Source organism: Herpailurus yagouaroundi, unplaced genomic scaffold, assembly GCF_014898765.1.
Source record: "Herpailurus yagouaroundi ecotype Mexico unplaced genomic scaffold, PumYag 163, whole genome shotgun sequence".
NCBI classification, from domain to species: Eukaryota; Metazoa; Chordata; class Mammalia; order Carnivora; family Felidae; genus Herpailurus; species Herpailurus yagouaroundi.
In genome coordinates, this window is record NW_024412404.1 from 16,208,673 (window position 1) to 16,225,926 (window position 17,254).

Sequence of the window (17,254 nt, forward strand, 5' to 3'; positions counted from 1 at the left end):
AAAACAAAACAAAACAAAACAAAACAAAACAAAACAAAACAAAACAAAAAACAACCAAAAAACCAAAACAAAAAACAGTAAAATACAAACTTTAAAATATCTTGAGGGACATATTGGAGATTTGGGGCTGTATTATTATTAGTTGATGGGGAGCTCTGAAAAATTTCAGGTAGGGTCACCTTGGGCTTTTAGAATGATCACCCTAGGGCTATGTAGAGGAAGGAAAAATAGGGAGGTCTGGAAAAGTAGAAAAGATCCCTGCCTACTTTGGCATCATTGGCAGGTAATGTTTGCAGAGCAATCTATGTTCAGAAGACAAAGCTGTGTATGAGTGCAGGGGCATGGATGAGATGACCTCAAGCACCCTCCTTGTGGGTGGTATGTGTATGCATTCCAATTTCATCTTTGAGTAGGTTTAAGCCTGTTTCCACATGTCCTCTCCTGCCACTCAGAGCCTTTCTAGGGAAGGTCAAGGTGAAAGGTGGGGAGGGCAGTAGGCCTGTCAGGGCCTGGGCCCACTTCCTCCTTTTTGGGCAGGGAAAGCAGACAAAAGTGGACAATAGACCAGAGAGGGTGTGTCCAGCAGAGAAGGAGAGAGGAGCATGAGGAGCTGGTCTGGGGGGCAGTAGATCTTGGAAGATTCCTTTGATCCCCCTTATCTCTGGAGGGCAAGCTTTCTTTTTTGGCCTGAAGGACCTTTTGTTGCAGCATTTCCTGGAACCCCCCAAAGTAAACACAGCCAAGTCTCTGTTCTTACAGCTCCACTGTGCTATGTCGGCTTTTCCCAGCAGAGAGAGGGGCAGGCGGGTCAACACTCAGAGGTCACCACCACTCATTAGAATGCTGACAAGAAGGAAGGGCCCACATTACAATGTGTCGGCACCCAGCCCGAGAGACAATGATGATAGCCACAATATGCTTAACCATGATCATAATTATCATCAGCTGCACAAACGGGTTTCTAAGTGCTGTTTAGACGCATGGAACAATGAAAACAAAAACCCTGTGAATGCTCCCTCCACAGAGGTAGAAGCTACAATTATCAGTAGGTCTACTGAGTTGAGACCTGGAGCCTGGCATGCAGGACTTAGGCACCATTCACCAGGGAGAAGGGAAAACTATACTCACTGGTATGGAGGGAGCAGGGGAGAGAGGTTGGTTAAGGCTGGGCTGGCTCTTAGCTGCAGTGGAAGGCTGGTGATAATGTGACATGAAGTATCTGGTAATAGCTTTGTGCATCCTGGGGATGGAGGCAGCAAGGCAAAAACTCACACGGAGAAAATCTGGTTCCTTTCAATTGAGGACAGGCATGAGCTGCCCACCCAGCTTGATGGAAGAGGCCTGTTGAAGGAGGCAGTAATGACCACCTCTCATTTCCAGCTGAGGGGAAGGAGGGGGGGGCGGCGGTGGAGGAATTTGACCGCAAGGGTGACTTGTAGCATCACAAATACTTTTTCCCTGTGAGGAGGGAGAGAATAAGAGAAACTTGAAATTAGGGGACATCATTGATTCGTCTCCCCTAGGGTTTATTACTGTAAGATGGGGTGCTTTTAGCTGAGCCAGCACTTTATTTATAGGGAAATTCAATTCCCCCTTCCTCCCACTACAAATGGAAACTCCGCCCATTAGGTGTCCTTCCAACCTCTCAACTTACCCCTTCCCCTCGAAGTTGGGGAGGGGAGTTCGGGCCAAGAGGCCCCTTCTTCCCACAGTTGAGGACCGTTATGTAATCTGGATTGTGAAATACAGGAAAGGCCCGTTCTCCATGCCCCGGGGCTAACTGCTCCGTGGGGGCCCCCCTCATGGGAAGCCCTCCCCCCAACAGCCCCCCCCCCCCCCCCCCCCCGACTAATGCAGTAGAGCTCTGGGCGTGGAGTTTTTGGGGATGCTATTCCTGTTTCCCTGGCCTCCCAGGGAGCTATGGGGTCCTAGGGCGCCCGGGGGCCGCGGGGAAGTCAAGGGGTCATGCCATTTCGTCTGAGCGCGCAGCGCTGGGCAACACCTGTTGCGGAGCGTGGCGGGGCGGGGTTGGGGGAACAAGGCTCACCTGTGCGAGGGCCAGGCCAAGGGCTAGTGCCCGGCGAGAAGCTGAACCCAGGTCCGGACACCCGCCCGCGCCTCGGGCTTCCGCCGGGTCAGCTGACTATTTATTGCGGAACTGCGCGCCGGGCTGTGCCGCTCGCTGCTGCCGCGCTCTGTGTTCTGTGCCTGCGCTCAGCGCCGCGCGTTTGCCCGGTCGCCATGGCCGGGCTCGTGGTCAGTGGAACTCAAGTAAGTTCGCCAGGGACGAATCCTGCCCTCGCTTGGGGCAACGGGTTTGGGGAGGGAATGCTGGGGCATGGGGCCATCCGAGGTTAGAATAAGGGTTCCTGGTCCAACCACAGGGGGTGCGTCTGCAGTTGGGGACTCTTTCACGTGTCTAGGCCTGCCCTGGTTTGATGAGGACAGGTCCCATTTGGGGCTTGGCACACCTCCTGGCTGTGGGGGAAGCAAGGGAAGGTAGCCCAGGTCTCCTCCACCTCCTTCTGTTTCTAGTGCTCATTGCTGGGGCCAGCAGGGATGATTTCTCCATCAGTCAGAGAAGCTGGCAGTGTCCACAGCTGATGGTACTTTTTGGGGCTGATAAAAAGTGTTCATTTCTTTCATAATCAGAAGAAAATTACTTTGGCCAAAGAACACTTTAATGTAATCGTCTTCATACTAATGAAATTGTAAACTCTAAATTTCAGGTGTTTTTTGTTTTGTTTTTTGAATGCACCGGGGATGGTGAAAGTACCCAGGGACCACCAAAGACGTGGAAATCATAATGTATTCGTGCAGGCGCCAGGTTTGGGGGCTCCCTTCCAAACTGCCTCCGGATCCTAAACATAGACCCCTTATTCAAGGCAGGTAGAAGGCTAAAGTTCTCCAGTTTTATTTCAGCACCTGATTTCTTTTTTTAGTTCTATATTATATAGTTGGCATACCATGTTACATTAGTTTCAGGTGTACAACATAGTGATTCTACAATTCTGTACATTATACTTTGCTCACCACTAGTGTGGTTACCATCTGTCCCCATATGACCTTATTTCAGTATTATTAGCTATATTCCCTGTGCTGTACTTTTCATCCCTGTGACTTATTTTATAGTTGGCAGTTTGTATTTCTTAATCCCCTTCGCTTGTTTTTGCCTCTCCTCCTCCCCCTCTGGCAACAACCAGTTTTCTGTATTTGAGTCCAGTTTTGTTTTTTGTTTGTTTTTCAGATTCCACATGTAAGCGAAATCATTGTATTTGTCTTGCTCGGACTGACTTCGCTTAGCATAATACCCTGTAGGTCCATCCATGTTGTCACAAATGGCAAGATCTCATTCAGCACCTGACTTCCTGTACAGGTGTCTGTGAGGAATGACAACATTCTTTTCAACTCTGGGTGACAGACACCTAGCCTCACTTGCTTTCAGCTCTGTAGTGAAGCCTCAGGTGTTCTTAGTCATTGCTGGAGGGATGCTGGGCCCAGGTGCCTTTTACCTTCTGGAAAAGCCAGGTCTGTCTTTTTTTAACCTCTGATTAAGCCAGCCCTCTTCCCACCTTTCCTTGCACACCCTAGAGAAATAGTTCTGAGGTTTTGAAGCTCTCCCCTTGGATTGCCTAAGGCAGGTAGTGTCAGGCACAGTTAGATTTTGAGATTACTTTGGGCAGATGTTTTCCTCTTCTCAGAGTTTGGAAGTGAGAAGGCCAGTGAGGTACCAGCCTGTGGGAAAGGTTGAAGGTGGCGGGTCTTATTTATCAGGGAAAAGGGGCTTTTGGGAGTTAACATGCCTGCCTAGAGGGAGGAGCTGGAGGAGAAGGCCTCTGCCCGAGAATATCTCCCCCCACCTCCTTCCCCACTGCCCCACTGCAGGTCTCTGCATTTCAGACCCAGTGTTCTTTGGGTATAGCTTCTTCCAGCTTCATGGAGGACTTGACAGTAGGGCTAAGAACTTTCCTGTGCCTCCTTCTCTCTTCCCTCGTTTCCCTGACTTGATTTCTTTTCCCCCGTGCACCCCTTGCTTTTAGCCCACTCCAAACTGCTCAAAGGTAATCACTGGCCTGTGTGAGGCATTTTGGGCCCTAGGGGACTGTTCTAAACAGATGGAGCTGCCTGGTAAGGACCAGAGAAGGCAGGCTGGAAAAAATACTCCTGGGGTGTTAGTCCCCCTTGTCCTAAAACACCTAGGCCAGTGGATGTGAGTGGCAACCCTGGGGTTTAGGGTCTTAGCATTCTGCCCCTTCTAGTTGCTAATGACGGCCATAGCAAGATGTAGTTCCTGAAATGTATGTCACATGGTACTTTTCAAAATTTGGTAGAGCCACCTTAAGGGGGGGTGGGGAACCTTCCCATGAACTCACTGTTGATAGTTTCTATTGCAGTGTTGGTTAAATACACAAACCTAAAACCAGATATAACTTTTTCTAAGTTGATAGAGACCTATCCCCCAAATAGATGGTTTAAGTGCAAAGACATAAGAACAGCATGACACCACTAAAACAATTAAATGAGATGGATGATGCTGTTTTGCTGAAATGTGGTCTCGTCTGCTTTCAGCCCACTGTGGGCTCACTGCTGTTGCCCTGGGTTTTGGGAGTTGCACGGGCCTATAAATAGCCCTCCCTCCACTCCTCTCTGTGAAGTCTTTTGATTCAACACAAATCTGACCTCATTTAGCCTTCTCTTGGTTTGAATGCCTCATTTATGTCAACATTGTCTTCAATTGTCTTTTTCCACTAGTTTAAGATGAAGTAGGGGCATCGATAAAATTGTATATGCAAATGCAAACTTGGAATTTGGGCACACGATTTCAGTGCCCAAGAGACCAGAAAATAACCAATCCCTTTCTTAGGGATATTGGTCCGATTCAACTATTTATCAAGTGGCCACGAGGTGCTGAGGACAGTGCTGTGTACTTTAAATGTGTTATCTTCTCTCATTGCTATAAGTAAGTTGAGGATAATATGTGACTGTTTCATGAGGATTGACTAGGTAACAGGTGGTAGGCATCTAATAAATGTAAGCTCCATTGTTTACACTTCTGGATGCAGTTAGTGTTAGACTAGTTTACAGAGGAGGAAACAAACTCCCTGGGATTGTGACCCATCCAGGATAACACAGCTAGTAAGTAGCGGCACAGGGTCTGTTTCCACTCTGACAGTTGTCAGTACTGCAAATTTAAAATTGAGGATCTCCCACCCCTGACTGGGGTCAGGCATCATAAAATAAGTGTCTCTCAGTCTACTAAGAAACCTACCATCCACAGAAATGGCCATACTGTCCTAACAGCAAGGAGAAACCTAGTCTCCTACAGTCTGGTAACTCCCGGTGGCTTCTGGTCGGAGGGATTAGTATGTGTATGTGTGGGGGATTTTGCACAGACCTCTTCCTTTGCCTCTCTGGTATTCCTCCTTGTAGGGTTCTTGATATGTTTTCATGTCCCTGGTAATAGTGTCCCTTTATTACCATTTCATGTAGGGTGGAAGTCTTGGGATACAGGTGCTATAAGATAGGCAGATGGAAAGTACAAAACTTTGTTCTTCAGTTGAGTCTAAATCAAAGTAATTGACTAAATGAAATGGCCCTTGGTCTGGATGTGCTCTTGCTTCTGTGGCATTGGGGTCTATTAATCTCCATTTCCCTTCTCTTCTTCAAGAAACAAACTATATTTGGTCTGGCTCTTCTGGCCTTGTTTCTTCCATTAGGTGGTCCGATGCTCCAAGAAGCTTCTTGACATCCTGAGACCTAAGGTCTTCAACTCGGGAGCACTTCTTAAACATGTTTGTCTTCTCATTGGGAGTGTTGGTTGCAGTGCCTGGCAGGGGCTGCTTGCTGCTTTAAGCCTTTTCCAGATGATTTGGACCCTTAAATGTGGTCAGCTTAACTCCCATCTCTAAATGCTCCAGTTTACTGTGTAGGGGTGGGGGGCAGTGGTGGTGGTGCTGGGTCCAAGCATGCAGATGGCTTATCAAGTTGGTTTTCATACTGCATTTTGGAGACTTGATCACTGTGGAACAAGTTGTGCTTTAGTTTTCCTGGGATGTCATGTGAGAAAACAAGCTGATGAAAGTCTTGTTAGGCATGTAAGTGGTGTGCATGCTTCATGGTGATAGCTCTCCTTGGTGTTTGTGTTGCCTCTGAAAGGGAATCCTATAGAAGAAAAAGGGGGAGCATATATCCCCCCGTCTATGTTCTGACTCTGTTCTGGGGCTTTAGCCATGTTATCCTGAGGTAGTTTGCAACCTTTCAGCTAGGAAGTTGCGTTTTTGAAGCCCGAACCTGCTGATAGATGCACCACTAGCATTTGTTGATGAAGAAAATCCATACCCACACGTGGAGTTGTAAGAACTCCATGGCACCCAAATTGGAAGTACCTATTCCTGGTGCAGGACTTCCTCCAGGCTTTATCATTAAGAAGCTATATAACACTGGGCATGGTGCTGAAGTTTCCCTTTCCTTGTAAAAAACATGATGGGTTTTGAGAAACTAGGTCTCTACCATATTTAGTCCTTGGTGAGTCTATAAGGACAAAGCTCAGTTTCTACATCTAAATCTCCACTTCTATGCCACTTATACAGATTATTCAAGATCTTTGTGATATAAGATGGTAGTGCATGATGGGGTGAAAGGGATGGGTTTTCTGGTGAGTACCTCAGGCCTGCAGGGTCACTGCGGTGTTCTGATACAGAAACTGCTGCTGATCAAGTGGGTATCCTGAGGGAAATTGAAGTCCATAGGCTGACTAAGGCCTTATATCCCCAGTCTCTTCTTGCTGTATGATTTCCATCTCTGCTTGGAAGCAGAACTTTGTTCCACAAGAAGTTCTGAGGAAAGACTGGTCCCCTGTAGAAAGGGGAGGTTGCTAGATTGAACCTAGAGACCTTTATTTTTTAGCCTTTATCTTCTTGAGTCCAAATTATCTTATTGGAGTCAGCTGTTTTTCTGTCCTTTCTCCCCCACTTTCTCTTCTCCAGATATGAAGTCCCTAGGGGAGTGAACACAAGATACTGTATTGCCAGCAGTTTGCCCCCATTGGATAGGATAGGGTTGAGGGAGGACTTGAAAAATTGGGGGTGTTAGGGTGCAGTGTGATTTTTTTTTTTTAATTAGGTCGAGTCCTAATGAAAGTGGTGTTTCTGTAGTTCTAGGATGGAATGCTAGTAATCCTCAATGTTCATCCTAATATCTAGAATTCGATATGGCCACCATATTCCTATTCCCCATTAGGAAGCATAATCCCCTGGGGGAATCTTACTCATTCCAAGACATTCTTACCTGTATGTATAGGAGGATATGCATTTGTAGGGAGAAAGGGTCAAGACTGTAGTCCGTGTGATAGGGTTGAATTTCTACCTCGTTATTGGAGGTAGGGAGCCCTTTAGGGAAGTCTCCTATATTTTGATCCATTGGCCAACTCTCACCCATGGGTTTGTTTTATGGGTTTTGGGATTAGTACACTGTGGTTGGATTGGCATCTACCTCTAAAAAGTGGGTTTCAAAAACCTAGTGGTTGGAGCAGTGAGCAAGCCCTCCAACCTTGCCACAATCAGAAGTTCTGGCATCAAATTGCAGTTCAGCTTCTTAATATTTGGGCACACACTAGGTGGTTGATGGTGATGATATAAGAGAAGGCCCAAGGGGAATTGCTCTGCAGCCCTATTGGGGTTGGTTGCAGAAGGATCCCTGGAGGAGAGAGGCTTGGAAGCTGTGGCCACTGTTGTCCTGTCACCTTCAAGTCAACTTTGTTCAGAGTGTGGGGGATATTTTATACACCGTGGTATAAGATGGGATTGGTGATCTGGGGAGGTTTTCTTGTCCAACCCTGTTTGTTCCAGCGCCCTGCAGATTGAATGCCGGTGAGTGCATCTGCTCTGTCTTTTATGAGGTAATGTGCATAGCAGAGTATTTGAGGGAGGGGGGATGGGGAGGAGAGCCAGAGGGGCAGCTGTTGGAAAGGCCTCTGAGCAAGAAGCTGATTGCTGTGATTATATCAATGTGTTCTGATGTGGGAGCCTTTTTGGACACCTGAATAGAGCCAATTTTAGTTCAGTTTCTGTTGTGCTGGGATTAGTCTCCATCATGCTAAGTGTACCAGGAAAGGCGAGCTATTGGCAGAGTCCCTGAAGCCCCCAAACCCGATTTGCTCAGGAAAAGGACACAAATGTGGCCTTCTTGTGTGTGAGGGGCGTGTGTTTAAAGTTGCGGAAGCAATCTTGGGATCAATGACTCAGGGTTGGGAGCAGCTGGGCGATTTCCGTTTGCCACGTTGTTTCTGTTCCATTTAATTTCCAGGTGTCCTACATAGGCCAGGACTGCAGAGAAATTCCAGAGCACCTCGGCAGGGACTGTGGACATTTTGCAAAAAGGCTTGATCTGAGTTTTAACCTTCTGAGGTATGTACCCTTCACAAGATACAGACCAGGCTGGGAGGCCCAGTCCCCTTGGTAACAGCCTGCAGGTAAAAGTTCCCATCCAGCTCTGCATAGGGTGTGGGGCTCTGAGATGTGTGGAATCCGACCCCAAAAGTGTGACTATGCTTCAGATGATTCTTTGGTTAGCCTCTTTGTGCCACTGAAAAAGCTGTGTGTGGACATCCTCCACCTCACCTGAGGTCCTACAAGAGGACCGTCATTGTGTCCCTTTGTTCTTTTCCTTTCTCACTGATACCATGTAGAGGAGTTAGAATACTCTTGGGGAAGGAATGGGATGGAACCAGTAAGAGCATTTTGGGGTGCCCCATCTCCCGAAGATTTGCCAAATCACAGGTAGGGTGTATATATGCGTGCTTCTTTTTTTCTTTTTAAATGAATTGGAACCTCAAATATTTGTGATTTCTCCCCGATGACATCCAATCCCAGATGGAATTACTACTCCCAGAGTAATTCAAACACTGATGGCATGGGACGGGGGGAGGGGAACTCTAACAACTGCTTCAGTCTTGGCAAAAGCTAAGTGTGATCTTCTATATTATTCCATTGGAAAATGCAGATGGTTCCTTGATTTCTTCATAGAAGGTTACCACTTGGGACTGGTTTGGGGGCTTGGAAGAGGGAAGCGAGAGGAACTTGGAAAGCAGATATCAGGGAAATGAATAAATGAGCAGGGTTCAGGATGGTGGCTTTTCCTAATGAGCTGGTTCCATGCCGGATTTTTCTCATAAGTGTCCCCTTGAGAACTGTGCTGTCCTCTGAATGGAACAGACTGTTGTGGGGTGGAAGGCGAGAGGGGACTCGGGCACATTCATGCTTCCATGCTCTGGAGTCTTTCTCTCCCAGACTTGGAGTCCAGACACTTGGAATTGAGAATTTGAGAGAAGATGGACAAAACTCAGGTGATTAAGGCACCAGCGGGTTGAGGGGACTTTGAGCCAACAGAGCCTTTTGGGCTGGTACTCCCAGAGATGCACTGTCTTCAGGGAAGGGGCATCCAGGGTGTTAAGAAGAACGTGGACACTGTGTATATGCTCTCTCTGACTCCCAAAGGGTTTGTGTGCTTCTGGGAAGATGGGGGAACTGAAAAGTCACAAACTAACATGTAGTGATGAGAGGGTGCCAAAGAAAAAAAACTGACTCTAAAGATATTTAAGGATGATTTTTGGTCCCAGTACCCAAGGAGAAGACCAAGTACACAGCCTGGACATGTGTGCACCTTAAAAAGTTCCCCATTGCAGACTCTGGGAAAGCGTTTCTTTGGGCATTGGAGGGACTTCTTTCTGTGTGACTGGCTTCTAGAGGCTTGGGGTGTTGTGGCTCTGGCCACTGCCACCTTGCTGGTGGGAGCCTGGATGTGGGTTGGAGGAGGCTGTGCCCCATGAGGGAGCATGTCAGCAGGGACAGGTCATGGGACTGGGCTGTCAGGTCTAAGGAAACAGAGCTGTCTTTGTCAAACTCGGAGGCCCTGCCTTGCCTCCCTTTGGCAGAGAAGAGGCTGGACCCTGGGAGCGGTAGGGGTGTGTGGGTGTGGGTGTGTGTGTTGAGCAGGGTCAGCAGTGAGAAGGGGCTCTGAGGGTCTGGATCTATAAGGATTTATAGGAAATGACCATAGAGGCAGGGTAATCCAGTGAGAGGAAGTTTGGTAAAAACGATTTGGAAGGAGGGGAGTTGTGAATTTGATTCTCCTTTGTTGAGAAAATGTCTGTTGAGTTGAGGTGCTATTGCATTTGGTCAGGAGCCTATACTTGGCAGATGGTCAGTGCCATACTGGGGTATAACTGGATTGGGGCAGGGATGAGCAATGGAGGGGTGAGGTCTAAGTTTCAGGAAGAGTTTATGTGAGGACTTGGTTAAGCTGGAGGGACTTAGAGACCAGAATAGAGAAAAGCAGTCCTGATTTAATGTGGATGTGTTGGGGCTGGATCCTCTTTGTCTTGTTTACACAAGGGCGGGTGGGTTAGGGGATGCGACACTACCTTCTCTTGGGTGTTGGAGGAAGATGTGAGCTTATTCAAGCACTGGTCTCTATCTCTGTCTTCATCTGGATCAAAATAAAATATTTTAGATTCTTAATTTTTAAGTGTATTTATTGAGAGACAGACAGTCTAAGCCGGGGAGGGGCAGAAAGAGAACAAATGAACCCCAAGCAGACTCTGTGCTATTAGCATAGAGCCTGATGTGGGGCTTGAGCTCAGGAAACCATGAGATCATGACCTGATGTGAAACCACGAGTCAAAGGCTTAACCGACTGAGCCACCCAGGTACCCCATATTCTTGGCTAATTCTTAAAGTGGAGGAGGTGAGAGAAAAGGGGAAGGGAAAAAGAAAGATTGATGATAAACTTCTAAATAGGTATATAAAGAGGACCCAAAGCCCACCAGGCTGTAGGGCTCATCATATCCAAATGAAATAACGTGAGTCCCCATCACATTCTGTAGAAAGTTTCTCCCTAGCCCTGCCTTGCTGTTTGCATGGGATCTGGGGAGCGTACTACCTGGTCAGCTTGCCCGCACCTGGATTCACAATCACTCTCTGCTCTGTTGTCTGCTGTTTTACCTCTTGGCAGTCTATTCAAGATACTGCCCCCTCTCAAGACATTCCCTTCATTTCTCCCAAGCCCAATACAGCATTACTATGTGTAATATAGTAGTACTTTTACTACCAGTTCAAGGTATACTGGGGGGAGGTAGGTAGTATTGTAGCACATGGCAGGAGACAAGCTTGGGCTAGCATTGTTCCTGGAAAGCTTTTAGGTGCTCTGTTGCCAGAATTTTTCCCTGGTTGCAGCTCTCCTTCAGGTCAGGCTTCTTGCAGGTGACCAGGTGCCTATCCCAGCCTGTTTCTCACTTTTCCATGTCACTTACCCTCTTCATAGAGCTGCCCTCGGAAACCCAAAATTCTTTTTGCTTTGTTATATACAGAAAAATTATTGTCCTGTTCTTTAAAGAACATCTCTGCAGGCTTCACTCCCACCCCCCATCCAGATAATCCTATTACAGTATTGCCTTAAACAGAGCAATAACCCTAATACAAATTTTGCTACACCATAGGTCCCCAAATCAGCTGTAGTCCGCCTGTATTTTAGGCTATCGTTTGTTTTTAGGCAAGGAATTCTATTCATTTTCTTAATAGTTAATGTAGGCATGTGGCATAGGGTTTAGAAGGAGCAAACATGTAAACGGGGGTGAGGGGGTGGGGGGTTTGTGGTGGAATTCTTCACATGTAGTTACTTTAGCCTCCCAGTTCTCCTCTGCCCTGCTGTTTTTGATTTGGTCCCAGGGTTGTGGAATCTAGCCCTGTGCTGGGTGTGGAGCCTGCTTGAGATTCTCTGCTTCTTCCTCTGCCCCTCTCCCCCTGGCTTGTGTTCTTTCTCTAAAACAGAATAAAATAAAAACATGGTCAGTATAGGCATGTTAAACTCAGGTATGAGGAAACGCTCTTTCTTTCAAATCCCTGATAATCTTAGCACTGAAAGTCACCATTGCTGATGTTTTATTGTCTTCCAATCTTATTTATTTTTTTTTTAGAGAGATTTTTGAACTTTTTATTTTATTTTATTTTTTTTCAGTATATGAAGTTTATTGTCAAATTGGTTTCCATACAACACCCAGTGCTCATCCCGAAAGGTGACCTCCTCAATACCCATCACCCACCCTCCCCTCCCTCCCACCCCCATCAACCCTCAGTTTGTTCTCCGTTTTTAAGAGTCGCTTATGCTTTTGTCTTCCAATCTTATAATGCCAAATGTCTAAAAATGGTGGTGGTGTTTACCTTGTGTTGGAAGCATTTTCCTATCAATACTGCATTACAGTTTTTAAAGGCTTATTTCTTAGTGTTGGACATTTAGATTGTTTCCAGATTCTTACTATTAAAAATATCTCTATTCTTGTAGCACTCATGAATAGGTCTCTGACTAATTTCTTGGGACAAACTCCTAGAGACAGAATTGTCAGAGGGCTTTGACAAAGATGTCAGATTGCCCTTGAGAGGTTATACCAATTTCTGCTACGAAGACTATTTGAATACCTATTATCCCAAACTCTTCCTTGAGCTTGTTGTTGAGGTTTTCAGATTATATTTTTAGATCAATAAGGAGATCCTATGCTTTAGTCAGTGCTGGTTCCTTGATCTGCTCAAGGCAAAGATCTCTTGTTAATGAGTTGTTTCAGGTTTAGTTTCTCCTTTTCCCTGATGGGGAAAGGCTTGAGTTATCTCTGGTACTCATCCCACTCCCTGCAAGGGCCCTGAGTAGTTAGAGTGGGTTGCTCGCTGAGCTTGTTGAACACAGTGGGCAGAGCAGGGCTCGCATGGCAAATGGTGATAAATACACCTATGTCATTCTGGTAATAAAATTGAGAGGGTTTAATTGATGTATGGCAACAGGAATCTTAGGTTTTAAAAATTGTACTTGTGTCTTATTTAGCATCACTCTGATAAATGCACTCAATGGGAGAATTGCTTAGGAGAAAATGTCTCAGGTGGGAGATTGCTTGTTGCTTCCCTGACTTTGACCAGGATAAAAGTGAAAGACTGGGGAGTTGGGGAAGCTCCAGTACCGAAATGGTGGCTCTGTGCTCCCCATCTCCACCAAGGCAGTGAGGTGGACTCTCCACGGCACACTGTACGGGATTCGAGGACAGGCACACAACCGTTTCTGTGTCTGTTATGAACTGCTAGATTAAACTAGATCTGGTAACTTGATGCTAAATTGGGAAAATGGGCAGTGGAAATTAAAAAGAACCAACGCTTTGTGGTTCCACCACCCTGGCTTGAAATCCTCCTCTCGAATTACTCACCAGTTGTTTAACTGCCCTCAGGCTAATTGCAAAAATCCCGAGTGTGTAACTGTGTAAAGTGCCTAACAAATTACCTGGCACATAGTAGGTCTTCAATAAGCATAGCTACAGTTAGAACTAAAACGTGTTGGTGGGGAGGCTGAAAGCCTAGGCTTAACCCTCCACAGGGCCATCTCACTCTGTTGTAGTCATTGGGATTATTATTTAAAAAAAAAATTTTTTTTTAACATTCATTTTTGAAAGGCAGTGCAAATGGGGAGGGGCAGAAAGAGGGAGACACAGAAACAGCTCAGAGCCTGGAGCCTGCTTCTATCAGCACAGAGCCTGATGCGGGGCTCAAACTCAGACTGCGAGATCATGACCTGAGCCGAAGTCGGCCACTTAACCACCCAGGAGCCTCGTAATTGGGATTCTTAATGGACATTCAGGATTTCTTCTCCTTTAGTACATGGTATGTTTACACATCTCTGCATCCTTTGGTGTGACCAATGGGCAGAAATGCGAAAAGCTAGTGTGCAATTTGTCAATTATTCTCCTACCTGCTGTAATCAGTCTTAGGTTCTGACTGTAAATGAGCAAAACCCTTTGCTGATCCATGTTGGACACAAACTTTAAATGAGAACTAAATCTGTTTGAGTTTAGGGTATTTCTGGGGTGCCAGGGTGGCTCAGTTGGTTAATCCTCTGACTTTGGCTCAGCTCGTGATCTCCTAGTTTCGTGAGTTCAAGCTCTGCATTGGGCTCTGTGCTAACAGCTTGGAACCTGCTTCAGATTCTGTCTCCCTCTCTGCCCTTCCCCTGCTTGTGTTCTCTTTCTCTTAAAAAATAAACAAAAAAAGTTCAGGGTTTTCCTTGTTTGTTTCTTCAGAGAGAGAGAGAGAGAGAGAGACTGCACACGTGCGTACGTGAACGGGGGAGGGGCAGAGAGAGGGAGGGGCAGAATCCAAAGCAGGCTCCAGGCTCTGAGCTGTCAGCACAGAGCCGACATGGGGCTTGAACTCATGAACCGTGAGATCATGACCTGAACTGAACCTGGACACTTAACTGACTGAGCCACCCAGGCGCCCCTAGGGTGTTTGTTGATGCAGTGTAACCTAGCCTATCCTAACCAGTATACTTAAGTTCTCCAGCTGTCCTGGACATCTCCTAGCTTCAACCCAGTCCTCTCCTACGTATTTTTCATCTTTGCCAGCCAGGAGCATCCCTTTGTTCATATCAGGTGGGAATGGGTAAAAGCTAATTCCCCACTCAGGCTCTCAGGAGAACAGTTCAAAGGGTATGCTCTGTTGGCATGGATCTTTATCAAATCCTTTCTTTGCAGTCAGGGACCTTGTTCATACTTGTTTTTTAAAACCCAAATGTAGTGGTCTTGCTTGGAGAGCATGCCGATAGTGAAGTGAAGGTAGCAACAGAGTTGTCAGGAAACCTTGAGGGGAAGAGATGATGGTAGAAAAGATAGACTTTAGAAAGCTACCCTGTTACTGAATTTTCCAAATAGTTGTAGGTCAGTGATGAATTCCAATGAGGCATGGGTCTTTGCATGTTGGAATAAGTGTTGTTTCTAAGCTGGGCAATGTGGTGAAAAGCATCTTTTTTTTTTCTACCAAGAGAATCAGTGGCCATTCTCCTGTCTCCAGCTACCAATAGAACATAAAACCAAAAGGTGAAGTGCAGAATGACTTGGCAGGTAATGATTAACGTCCCAGTAGCAAGACTTTAATTTCCTGTATTTACACTTTCTCAAGTGACCTCCATGACAGTAGCACCACCAAAAACAGCTTAAAGGGAGGAGGGAAGATCCCTGAGAGAGCAAGTTTCAGGCCCCTGTGAGTGAGGTTTAAATGACACCACCCTCTTCCTCCTCCAAGAATGTCCTGACTTGCTGGATTTTTAGCCTTTGGCCAGAGAAAATGGGTTTTGAGCCACTGTGGGTAAGACTGGGCTGGGAAAGTGGTGGGAGGTTGGAGAGAGTGGTCTAAGGGGCCATAATGAGGTTCAGCTTTTTCATAGATGATGGCCCCTCTAACCTACAGTATGATTATGAAAGCACTTCCTAAAAGAGTGTCTCCATATTTCCTACTGTGTTTGCCTCTTGGATAAGAAGTTCCTAGATTTTCTAGTACTGCCTTCTTATTTCTCTTGTCATCCATTTTAGTCCATCAGAATCTTGGGTTTAATTCTCCTTTCTTCATAAAGTTTCTCTCCCTGACCTTTTTTTTTTTTTTTTAATTAAAAATTTTTTTTCTTTTATTTTTGACAAAGCATGAGCAGGGGAGGGTCAGAGAGGGAGACACAGAATCTGAAGCAGGCTCCAGGCTCCAAGCTGTCAGCACAGAGCCCAATGCAGGGCTCGAACTCATGAAACTGAGATCAAGACCTGAGCCAAAGTCCGATGCTCAACCGACTGAGCCACCCAGGTGCCCCTCTCCCTGAGCTTTTTGAACTTGGGCCTCACTGCTCTACCTTCTCCCTTGGCCCTTCTCTCTATCCTGAGGACATCACTGTGCATGTGGACAAGGCTGCCTTCCATGTTGTCAGGGTGGCATTTGGAAGCAGTGGTGATTTGGGGGAAGAGGGTGGAGATTGGCAAGCTTAACCCTTTCAGACTCTGTGGTTGAGAACTTGAAGAGCCAGTGAGTACAAAGTTCTGTCACAATGATGGAAGTAGGGGCTCTACAAGCATTTAGCCAGTGAAGCCAGAGATGTTTTGCAGGGCCTAGGACTGCTTTGGACGAAGAGTACTTCTTCCCTTATGCCAACTATGCTTTGTTGAGAAAGACCTCAGTCCTGTGCTAGATGGGCTGCAGAGTGGCCCTCTTGAGCCTCACAATACAGTAGCCTTGCAAATAAGTACCGAGAGGTAGCTGGCTTCATTCTCCAAGGGAGTCCAGGGACAAGTGTCAAACAAGTGACATGAGTTGTGTTTATTAACTTATTAATAACCAGTATTACTACATGCCACAGCTGAGCAGGACACTTAAAGTGTTATCTATCTCATTCAGTCTTTGCAAAGTGTTTTTACAGTGTGACTATTAATACCCACATTTTACAGATGAAGCAACTGAGACCCAGATGGGGAAGAAATGGGCCCCAGACTACACCTGTGATTAAATGGGAAAACAGGGATTAAATGGCCTCCAGGGGGTTGACTTTAGCTTTATAGTTACTCCAAACTGCTTCTTAAGGTAGAACTTGTTGCTTTTTTGGGTGTGAGAAGATGGGTGGCTGTTTCCAAGCCTATATTTCCTTGTAGAGGGAGGTTTATTTTTCCTCTTGAAAATCCTGAGTAGCCTGTGGAAGCCACCATCATGGGGTCACAGTGGATCCTCCAGTTTGGAGACCCTTGTAGGCTTCGAGTTCTGTCTGTTGTATTTTCTCTCCTGTTTCCCAAAACCCTGATTTGGAAACTTTTGGGTTTGCAAGACCTTGTGAGACCTGGGCTGGCTTAAAGGTGGGGACTTCCCAGGGAACTCACTTTCTTACTGCCCTCTGAGCTGTGAGATCTGGCTCAGATGCAGGTCACGGTCATGGGGAAAAGTGGCTTAGCAATTGCTGTGTCTCAGATTGTTCTATGTCCCAGCCTTGGTGTGGGGACTCTGAGACCTATTACTGCATGTGTGAGTTTTGAGTCTGGAGAGAGAAAAAGGGTGTGTGTGTGTGTGTGTGTGTGTGTGTGTGTGTGTGTGTGTGTATACTTGCACATGTATTGACTTGCATACACACACCCACCATCTGAAAACCCTCTTTCTTCCGGTCTCCTCAGGGACTGCAGTGGGGGGGATTTCAGCTGTGCTCTGCTCCTTGATGATGAAAGTGGAGTGATAATGCTTTTTGCTTGGTGTCTGTGTTTAATTGCAAGGCTATAAGAACTACAAATTCTCCCTGGCCAAGACTTTTCTAATAAAAAGTCTCTTCTCTCCCAGCTGCTTTCCCTTTCCTTTCACACCCCCAACCCCATCACTGCCATGGCACAAGGTCACTTAGGGCTTTAAATGAGGGAGAGAGACATGTTCGG

At 46.4% G+C, this 17,254-nt stretch overlaps 1 protein-coding gene and 1 long non-coding RNA gene across 6 annotated transcripts in view; one reads left to right on the plus strand and one right to left on the minus strand.

Moving 5' to 3' along the window:
• LOC121036832 (uncharacterized) overlaps window positions 1-2,144 on the minus strand; it is a 6,126-nt gene extending 3,982 nt beyond the window's left edge. Inside the window, exons 1-2 of the long non-coding RNA XR_005793496.1 lie at window positions 2,048-2,144; window positions 1,129-1,458 (exon numbers count right to left, since the gene is read on the minus strand). This is a non-coding gene — a long non-coding RNA (uncharacterized LOC121036832). The remainder of the gene's footprint in view (window positions 1-1,128; window positions 1,459-2,047) is intronic.
• LRMDA (leucine rich melanocyte differentiation associated) overlaps window positions 1-17,254 on the plus strand; it is a 1,047,786-nt gene that overhangs the window by 14,196 nt on the left and 1,016,336 nt on the right. For 2 of the 5 annotated variants that reach the window (XM_040485493.1, XM_040485494.1), the window contains exon 2: window positions 8,305-8,405. Coding sequence is in view for 3 of the 5 variants with exons in the window: in XM_040485489.1 (XP_040341423.1) it covers window positions 2,242-2,271; window positions 8,305-8,405 (131 nt within the window). In the remaining 2 variants the exon portion in view is untranslated. Of the gene's footprint in view, window positions 1-2,070; window positions 2,272-8,304; window positions 8,406-17,254 lie in introns of those variants that run through there. The other 3 variants (XM_040485489.1, XM_040485490.1, XM_040485488.1) reach the window with 3 other exon arrangements.